At 41.4% G+C, this 10,916-nt stretch overlaps 1 protein-coding gene across 1 annotated transcript; it reads left to right on the forward strand.

Annotated features, from left to right (window-relative positions):
- Window positions 1–223: 223 nt before the first annotated feature.
- On the forward strand, window positions 224–6,007 carry avpr2b.1 (arginine vasopressin receptor 2b, tandem duplicate, 1; the record flags this gene model as incomplete). Its single annotated transcript, XM_080462315.1, has 2 exons — window positions 224–1,079; window positions 4,279–6,007. Coding segments are annotated over 2 exons (1,065 nt in total), but the record flags the coding sequence as incomplete, so codon positions are not given.
- Window positions 6,008–10,916: the final 4,909 nt, after the last annotated feature.

Genomic DNA, 10,916 nt, shown 5'->3' on the forward strand with positions numbered 1-10,916 from the left:
ATGAAGACACATAAAGCCTCCTGCTCTCTACCAAGAAGCTCGTTGCTCTGGTAAATGATCATGTCAGCCCGCAGTTTCTCTTGGAGTCACTGAGAGTCTGTACAAACTTGACTTCCAGCGTGCCTGCTGACATTTGGGCGCTTCTCCTCTCCAGCAGCTGTTATGTAGCTGCTGGTGCTCCTGGGTGTGAGAGCATGGCTCGGCTCAGTGTCAATCTCACTAACGGAACGTCGGGGACCCCCTGGCTGCAGACGAGCCCCGGGACGAGCGCTTGGCGCAGGTGGAAATCGCTCTCCTGGCCATCATCTTCATCACGGCGGGCGTCCTGAACTTTGGGCTGCTGCTGGTGCTCTGGAAGCGCAGGAAGCAGCTCTGCAGGATGCGCGTCTTCGTCTTCCACCTGTGCGTCGCCGACCTGGTGGTCACTTTCTTCCAGGTTTGTCCGCAGCTCCTGTGGGACATCACGGACAGGTTCGTGGGTCCGGACGCGCTGTGCCGGGCAGTGAAGTACCTGCAGGTGGTCGGGATGTTCTCCTCCACTTACATGATCGTGGTGATGACGATAGACCGCTATCAAGCCGTGTGCAAGCCCATGGTGACGTTCCAGAGGCGCAGGGCGCGCTGGAACGGCCCGGTGTGCGCCGCCTGGTGCGTCTCGCTCATCGGCAGCCTGCCGCAGGTCTTCATCTTCTCCCGGGTGGAGGTCGCCCCGGGGGTCTACGACTGCTGGGCGCAGTTCGTCAAGCCGTGGGGGCTCCGAGCCTACGTGACCTGGACCACGCTGGTGATCTTCGTGCTGCCCATCCTCACCGTGATCGTGTGCCAGGTGCGCATCTGCCGCACGGTGCGCGTCAACTTCCACATGAAGACGCAGCACGCCTGGGAAGCGGCGGCGGAGGCGGCCGCGGAGGGCAAGTCGCAGTCCTCCTCCCGGGCCAGCAGCGTGGCCGGGGTGTCCAGGGCCCGGGTGAAGACGGTGAAGATGACCGTGGTCATCGTGGTGGCGTACATCGTGTGCTGGACGCCCTTCTTCACCGTGCAGCTGTGGTCCGTGTGGGACTCCGAGGCGCCCACCCAGAGTGAGAGAGAACCGCACACATCCAGCCAGGGAACAAACAAACATTTGAAAGCAACATTCACATCGTTATTGGACTTTAAAAAAATAAATAAAAATAGGGACTGGGAGTACGGAAGAGTTTTAGGGCCACTGAAGAAAAAAAAAAACCCCTTCATGCACTTCAGAAAAAGTCGAAAATCAAAGTCGAGATTTTTTTTTTTCACAGTGGAAAATAAGTTATAAGTTTTTTGCAAAGTCCGTCCATCCACATGCCAGCGCGTGTGACTGCGTCCTGAGAATGCATCTCAGGCGGTTTAATGAAGTGATGAAAAGATGCTTCAGGACAGAATTTATAAACACGGTCAGTTATCATCAGGACCAGGACTAGAAGAGACGGAGCAGCCTGCTGCGTGGTTCCGTCGTGGAAGTTCGTCGAATACGAAGGACAAAGGCACGGATCCCGGGCTGCTTATTTAAATGTTCTTATAAATCAAGGAAATCCAGTGTAAAATCACATGTTCATAAGCAGTAAGCAACCCTTTATAGTCACAATTAAGTGATTTAATGTGATTTTACATGTGATCAAATGATGAGGGATGGATAGACGTCTCTCCGTGGAAAACAAAATCTCGACTTTTTCTGAAGCGCACGAAGGTTTTTTTTTTTTTTTTTTTTCAGCCTCCGAATATATATTTTTTTTCTTCAGTGGCCCTAATACTCTTCCTTACTGGGAGATTATAACGATTAGCCACTTCATAAACATTTTAGAAAAACAGATCATTTCAATGTGGAAAACACATTTACTCATTAATATGTTTTTGTTTTCTTGTACTGTAGATAGTAGTTATGCATTTTCTGGCTATATTTTGTGATAGAACCAGATGAGAAAAGTCACTTATAATAAGAGATTAGCTTTTTGATGAATCCCTTGTCCGACAAATAATGTGGGGGAAATATAACAATTAGGTTTCTTATTAATGATCTTTATTTCATATTTATTAAGGTGAATTACAGAAGTGTAGAGCTTTAGATTAATTACAAAATATATTCTGTAATGTTTTTTATTTTGAGTATATTTGGAAAGTTCATCATTATAAAAATCTATATTTTCCTCATAAGCAGACAATTTCTTCTTCATAAGACAACTGACATTTAAAGGGGCGAGTTTCTTCCTAATTCTTCAAGGTTTTGGATCAAGATTTAAGTTAATGAAAAGATGAAACCTCCCAAACAGCAGTATAATAATTAATCTGTTCAGTTTTGATAGGAGTTTTTGGATTTGGCCATTTCCTTCCATCTTTTTTAAGCATGTACCTCATCATGTATACCCTATATAATCATATATAATCTACACACGCGCACACATACACAAAAACCCTTAATGATAATATAATTAACTAAAGTTACATTTTATCAAAATGTGTTTAGAAAAAATAAATAATCTATATTTGAGAATACGCCCATATACATACATGCATCCTATATCCTATTGACATGTCTGAAAAGAGGTATAGAAGAAGTAAAACTTGTCTAATCCTACTTTATATCCAACATTCAATTGTCATCGATTATAATGATCTTTATGCATTAACAATATCGATTTTAATGCATGCGCAGTCCTATTTGCAGTGTAAGAGACACCCATAGAAATATATCTCACACACTCTTATGTCTTCTGACCTCAAAGTAGATGGAAAATGAATTGGAGCCTTTGTTAAGAGAGGGACTTATTGCAAAAAGACACAGCCACAACGATAGCCAGATTATGAGGATAAATTTACCAAAATGAAATGAAATAAAAAGATGCAAGAATACCAAAGTATTGTCCAGAAAACGAGCATCCTTGCTGACGTTGTTCAATATGACTTGAAAATATCCTGCTAGTTAAATTCAATTGATTGATTGAATTGTTTAGACATTTAGACCCTGTTTACACGACAACATTTTTGAGTGAAAACGAGGAGCTTTTGTAGAATTTTGGGAGACGTTTACACAACAACTGTGCTCCATTCGTGCTTCAACATTTTGAGGGAAAATTTATTGTTTTTGCATTTTTATTTCAGAAAAGTTTTGCGTTTACGCAGCAATATTTTGAAAATGATGTGTGTTTACACAGAAACAGCATTAATGCTGAAATTGATGTATTTTTTAAAAAAAGTTGTGTCTTCCCCTTTTGCACAAAGACGAAGTCGGAGCGTTTTCTAAAAGTTCCACCTCAGGAGCTATTTTCAAAAAGTAGTGTTTTCAGTGGCTCCGACCACCATTGCCATGGAAACGGATTAAAGGTTTTCACTTTGCACTTTAAAATGCACACCACTGCCATATTGAATTACTCCTCTGATGACAAGATGGAGATGTTGTTGTTGGGTGTTTAGAATGTTTTCTGTGTATGCGTGTGCGTGTGTGTGTGTCTGTTGAAGAAACATCTGGAATTTTATGCGATCATCTCAATCCCTGTCATGAGGATTGACAGATTTCATATCTGTTGATATGAAAATGTGTACATGCAGCTTCATATGTTATACATACATTTACATCTTGATGTGAAAATGTCTATTTTATTCACGTTCTCTTTTTTTTTCCCTTGACGTCCCTGGAAGAGGATAACGTGCCGACACGATGTAGTTTGTTTCACCTCCATCCTCACTAATCCTGCTATAGTGGTTGTACACTGCTATAGTGGTTGTAAATGTCACTCTGTGTCAAATGTGTGAGCTTCAAATCCCACAGGGACACGCAGAAGCCTTGTGTACACGCTTCTCGTGCATATGTATATGTTGTAAATGTGAAATGAACCCTGTACTATGTACACTGTGCTGTTGTCATTTAAGAAAAAAAAAAACATACATTGAGATGAAAAAGATACGGTTAATAAATACTAATAGGTGTACTGTGAACAAGTTTCTAAATAAATAGGTAACGCTGGCCCGACATGTTAACTACATTGTTTTCAGTGTTTCTGCTATTTCCATGTAAACAGACATCGTTTTCAAAACGTTGCTCTGGAAATGCTAAACTTTCCGCAAACGAAAATGCAAAATCAACGCGTTTTCATTCTGTTGTGCTGAAGGGGCCTAAAAGTGGAAATTCTAAATCTGTTTTATCAGATCATGGACAATTCGTTTGAATTCATCCACTCAAAGAGTTTCTTCTACAAGACGACCCTCAAATTCAACAAACGTTCAAATATTTGCTTCGTAACCCTGTGCCTGTGTTTCTAGCTGCGACCTTCACCATCCTGATGCTGCTGGCCAGCCTGAACAGCTGCGCCAACCCCTGCATCTACCTGCTGTTCAGCGGGAAGTTGCCCCGGAGGGTGGTGACCCTGATGTGCGGCCGTCGGCCTGACCTGAAGGAGGCCATGCAGGACGAGGCCACCATGGTCAGCTCCCTCTACATCAGCCTCAAAAGTCTGTCGGACTGCAAATAGAACAACAACAAAAAAAGTGTGTTTGTCACCTAAATCCACACGTGACAGACTTATTAAACCACCTCGGAGTGGAAGCCGCCGATTTCTCAGCAGGAAATGTGTCCACTGTAGCAGCAATCAATGTATAAAGAGACTTCATGAAGAGAGATTTATTGCTTTTGAGAGCCACACATCAAGTGGGAGGTAAGAAATCACAGTTATAGAACATGTTTTTCTCCTGATAGATTTTCATGGCTTTTAAGGACAGGGTCGATCCAATCAGACCACTTTAATCTCGAAGCATATTGGAAGGATTGAATGAATGGTGGAGAAGTACTCATTTTCCGCAGCATTGGTTGTTCCTAAGGGGTTAATAATGAACACTTTGTTGATCCTTCTCTCTTTTTCTCAGGTTGACGTCCGTGATTTTGACTGAAAAGTCTTAATAGAGCTGGTGGAAAGGTAGCAGGGGAAACAAGTAATCCTTGATCAAAAATGTCTTAGGATACCTTTTAATCCACAGTACAGATACAAGTCCTAAGATCCCATCCGAGTCCATAAGAATGTACTTTACCCAGAATACGTGTGGAAGGAGTATTGACGAGTCATTTGTAAACATGGATATATTAAGTGAACTGTAAAGATTAAGATAATGAAGAGTTTCAATCACACTTGCTAATTTAGAGCCTGTTTACGCGACAACGTTTCAAGTGAATACGCATCGTTTCTGTGTAGATCTTTGTGTTTTCATTTCAGAAAAGTTTATTGTTTACGCGGCAACGTTTCAAAAACAGTCTGTTTCCACGGAAACGACACAAATGCTGAAAACGATACAGTTTTCACGTCGGGCCACTCGTGGGAGCGGTTGATTGTTTTGTAATGAAACCACACACACAAAAAATAAGACAATCAGAGGCTGAGGTGTCATTCAGTTGACAACGTTAAAACCAGCTCTCTGTTGAAGAACAAAAAAAATAATAATTCAACTCGATTTTTCCATTTCTTAAATGGACTCTGAAATTAACTTATCTGTGATTGTAACCTAAACAAACATTGCTGAGTGGTGAAGGGTGAATTAGCTTTTTGTACAAACGGGTACTTGGGATGAAGCTATCAGGTTTGAAACTGTGAAAGATATAAAACTGCTTTGTAGTAACCTATCAGTGGGATAAATGCCGTGCAAAATGCAGTCGATCGTCAAAAAATATATTAAAGTATTATGTGTAGAACCAGTGTTTTACTTGAATCTGTACGTGTTTTATTGATTTGTGGTTATTGTGGTGTTCTCTACATGTGAATAATTGAGTCGTTCTTTAGCCTGTTAATGCAATGATACTTCAGATCTGTGCTTGAACTGGTCGAGGGACCGGGAACGTTGGTTAATATTATTTATCTTCACATGTGACCATCAACTCAAGATGCTTTGTGATGAATATTGCACCATGTTTAAATTTTCAAAGTGGCTTTTCTCCTGTTTTTTCCCCAGTCTGCTGGGATCACTTGTCTCTGAAGTCCTGATAAATAAACTGTGGAAACATTTTATACAACAGTTTGTTTTTTTTCCCCTCTCAAGTATCTTTAGATTTCAAGCTGAAATTTCTCCACTGAGATTTTAGTTTTTTGTGCTAAATGCCACATGAATTTGTCCATTTCCTACATTTGAAGACAAATTGTAATTGCTCCTATCAATTAGTACTCCCAAAAAACATGTGGGATATTTGTGCACGTTTTGACTTAAACGACTGATATTTAACACCTTTCCATGAATTATAACTGTCGAACATGCTGGTAGAGATGAATGTACTTCTGTGTTCAAACTAATAGATTCTCTTCTTTTATGTCCTATTGACAGTTTAATAGTTAGTGTCTCTAACAATTTAGTCATTGTCAGGAAAACAAATCAGTAAGTCCTTTGACTTTGCCCAAGAAAAGACTTGATTAACTAATTGATATAAATTTACACAAAAATCTAAATATATATGATCTTCTATACCAACCTCTTCAGGATTAGATTCTCATTGTTATTACTCCTGCCACCACAAAGCAACCATACATGGAAAACTGGGAGCAGAATTGTAGAAATGACTCTCATCTGATTGTTTGATAGATTACAGTATATCCAAAGACATAAATGAACTTTTACATCTAATTCCTATTAATTAACTTATCATCAAGAAATTAAAAAATGTTGTCCTTCTCCTGCTTCGTTGTTTTCTTCTCCCTCTTGACCCCAATTCATTTCCCGCCCTCTGAATGAAGGGCAGAGAAGTTTATCCACCGTTGGAGCATATTGACTGAATCGAGGTGTGATGAGTGGGATGTTGTTTTTTTTTTCAGTTCTCCAGTGATGGCCATTGCACGTCTGCAGGCAGATGATAAAAGTATTGATCAATACACTCAGTCTAGACTATTGCTGAAACTTTTCTGCAAAATACCATGGTTTGAAAAGCAAAAATGATCGATATTGTACTTTTTTTGTTGATTTACCTACGTTTTCACATTACAGCCAGTTGAACATGGTTTGCATGTTTATAAACCCTCATAGGTTCATTTGTTGACTCTAAATTGTAGGTTTGAGTCAATTTCTATTGCTCAATTGGACACAGTTCAGGCAGTGGATCAAATTAGTCATTTTTAATACATGAAATCAGATTGTTTCTACTTAATTGTTTTGAACAAATTAAACTGAAAAAATGTTGCATGAGTTGGGTTGGCTGCTTTTCTATAACATTAGTCAGTTTTTTGGGGGGAAATATTGCAGAGAGGAAACAAAATTAACAAAATAGTTTCCATTATATATATGGTAAATAAAAAAAATTAAAAGAAAAGTATGACCATTTCAAGAAGCTGCCAATTTCTCGCTCACATCATTAGTTGAATTGTTTTGAGATGAGAGTGAGTCCGCTCCACTTGACATCCCCCTCCATGAGTGTCATTGAGTGTCATGCTGAAAGGCTTTAATGTTTGTATTGGCTCTTTCTTTCAATGATGATTGCAGCGCTGCCAGCTTTTCAAAATACCTTAGAGTGAGATTTGGCTGGGTCAACAAAGAATAAATAAATCTACCACATACATAGCAGTTACTGTGCTTGGCCCATTCAGTATCATTACCATACAGCAAAAACATGTTTTATATCATTTACTGTATGTCAGTGGCTTCGGGGTAGGCTCCAGGATCTGTGAGTGATCACAGGTTTGTGACTCTGAGACTTAAAAGAATGGGGGTACATGGTGTTTAATGCTTTTGTGTTGATTTCTCAATCTAGAATAGAATTTAAAATCCTCCTCCTAACCTATAAAGCTCTTAACAACCAGGCTCCATCATATCTTAAAGAACTGTTGTTAGTCTCATATCTACCCCGGAGAAGCATTTCGTTCTCAGAGTGCTGCTTACTTCAGGCTGCTAGGTTTTCTAGAAGTAGAATGGGAGGTAGAACCTTCAGCTATCAGGCTCCTGTCATGTGGAACCAGCTGCCAGTTTCAGTTCGGGAATCTGACACAGTCACTACTTTGAAGGCCAGACTCACAGTTAGGGCTGTTTCAAGACACTCTGGACCATTTTCCAGTGGAGCTGCCATGACTGAAGTGGCTTCATCAGTTCATGCCATTCCAATGATTAGGGTTAAGGTTAAGGTTAAGGTTAAGGTTAAGGTTAAGGTTAAGGTTAAGGTTAAGGTTAGGGGGTTAGTTTGACTTCAGACGTTTGGAATCATCGGGACTCAAATAGTTGGTGCAAAAGGCAGCTGTGGTGGGAAAAACCAAGAACAGAAAATAAACCTTTTTGTGCAGTTAATTTTGCAGACATCTAAGAGTCAGACAAGATCCAATTTAAGATGGAAGAGTGAAGAGTGAAGAGTGAAGAGCGAGCTCTATCTTTACAACAATTTCATGTGAATGTCCACTTGGTGGATGTCGAGCAAGGATCTCTGTTTTCCCTGCCTTCTTTTCTCAACAGGTCACAATGTCTGGACTCAGATGGGATATTGGGACATGAAGAATTTGCTGAGAAACCTCAGCAAGCATGGGCGGTCTACGACTCACATTCAAAGCAGGATTGTGCTAAAAATCTAGACTTGGATTTGGATGAACAGTGGACACAGAACATCAGCATCCACAATGCAAAGGTAAAGGAGACCAAAGGATTCTTTGAAAGATCTCATCATTGGCTCCTGTTTCCTTGCCAAACAGCAGTTGGCCTTTCATGGAAATGATGAAAATACAGGCTAGTTAGACATTCTGAAATATAAACTATATGTCCTGGCTGGTCAAACAGAATACAGAATAATTTAATGCAAGCAGTCTGTGATGTCGCCCCCGGCTAGCTCAGTTGGTCGAGCATGAGACTCACAATCTCAAGGTAGTGGGTTCCACCTTCCCGTGGGCTCACCTACCGCAGGAAAGGTTCTTAATTGGTGCTATGTGATCTGGCTGACACCCCCGCAACCTGGAAACGGATAAGCAGGAGAAAATAACAGAGATCTGAGCTTTGTTTGTGACATGTGTTGCTAAAACTGTAGTGGACTGTGAGGTTAAAAGAGACAGTTTTGAGCTTCAGTGACATGACTGCTGGCAGAAGCGTTTCTGCCATAGCTTAGTATCTGCATGGAGTGTCGAAGAAATATGGCTGTGTCGACAAGCTTGTAGCTCAGACTTATGATGGAGTTGCTGTAATGGCATCAGAGCTTAATGGAGTGTAGGCGAAAATTAAAGAGAAGCTGCCCAAGGCCATGTTTACTGTTACGCACACAAGCTGAACGTAGTGCTGTTACGTTCAGCAAAGTGCATACCCAAATGATGTGCATTTTTCAGAAGAGCGAGGGACATTTTTCAGCAAGTCCAGAAAGTGCTCCAACTTACTGAATGATGTTGTCAAACACCATTAACCCAGCGCCTGGAAGCTGGAACTCTAATTCTAGGTTGTCCAAAGCATGAGCACGCTTTCTTCTCACAGCATATGAGCACATTTCTAATGTGTTTCTGCACTTTTCAGAGTGCAACTTGAACTGTGATCCAATACAGGCCAGGTTTGATCATTTCAGTTGCTGAGCTTTCCGTGGTTTGGTGGATTGTGTAAAATTCAATAAAAGGGTCACATTGTTTAATGATAGCACACCAGCTCGGCTACGGAAGCAGCCAAAAAGACCACTGCTCTGGAGTCTTTCTCTGACGAATGCCAGATCACAACGGATGAGCTGAAGCTCCAGCTTGCTACGAATAACATCGTGAAAGACAGTTGCTTTCTGTTGATCACGGAGACTTGGCTTAATCCAGTCATCCCGGACTCTGCTATCGATCGAGCTAGCATGCTACATAGCACAGCGGCATGACAGCACAGTGGAGTCCAGTAAGAGCGGAGGAGGGAGGCTAAATACCTACAACAGCTGCTGTACCAACACAGTGACCGTGAACAGGCACCGCAGTCTGCCGTTTGTTAGTTAAACGCCAGCCCTTTGGCCTTCCGATGGAATTCACTGTGGTCATGTTTACTGTTGCTTACGTTCCACCACCTTCCCGAGGGCTCACCACCCGCAGCAAAGGTTCTTAATCGGTGCAATGTGATCTGGGTGACAGTGCTCAGACTGCCACCCCTGTGACCCGGAAAGCGGGAGAAAATGGATGGATGGATGGATGGATGGATGGATGGATGGATGGATGGATGGATGGATGGTTTGACGTTCCACCAGATGCATAAAGCGCCGCTATTTAAAATAATATTATGCGACACAATACGCAAGATATTTAGTCAAAGTGATGAAAATGAAAGGTTTACAAGCCTGCCACTTAAACACACCACTGAATGGAAACTTTAACACAAGTATGTCACTGATGGAGCCTCAACAGCAGCAGGAAGCAAAACACACAGCAAGTTTTCATTTCGGCCTCTCACACAAAGACACTAACTCCTGCTGCCAGTCACCAAAACCTCCACTGAAAGAAATATTGTTGGTTCAACGGATCTAATAACATATTAATATACACTGCATCGAGATAACCAGGAGTCAGAACTGGGATCTCAAACACCAAATAGGCAATAATCATCACTCACCATGAGATGTCATAATAAAACGATACGTCGGTTGTTGTGGTTTAGAGCGAAGGCATCAGTGATTTTGTCACTTTTTTTCATGTTTCATTACTATTAGTAAGTTACCCAGTCACCAGGAAAAATGCGCTCTTAATGCATGGGCTGCAGCGATTGGTTGAATCAGATTACACTGCTTTTAGTTAAAAAAATGTTTATTGGTGTATCTATTAATTAACTTATAAACTTCACACGTAAAAAAATCTAAATAAAAAAAACTAACATTTCATGGGGGTGCTTTGGCTATCCTAGGGGGAGCTGCAGCACACCCAAGCCCCCCCCAGGCGCTGCCTATGGGTTGTGGGTGTCCACATCAAGGAGGACCTGACCAGGAGCGTGAACACCTCTGAGCTGCTGAAAAAGGCAAG

Source organism: Lipophrys pholis, assembly GCF_963383615.2.
Source record: "Lipophrys pholis genome assembly, chromosome: 4".
NCBI classification, from domain to species: domain Eukaryota; kingdom Metazoa; phylum Chordata; class Actinopteri; order Blenniiformes; family Blenniidae; genus Lipophrys; species Lipophrys pholis.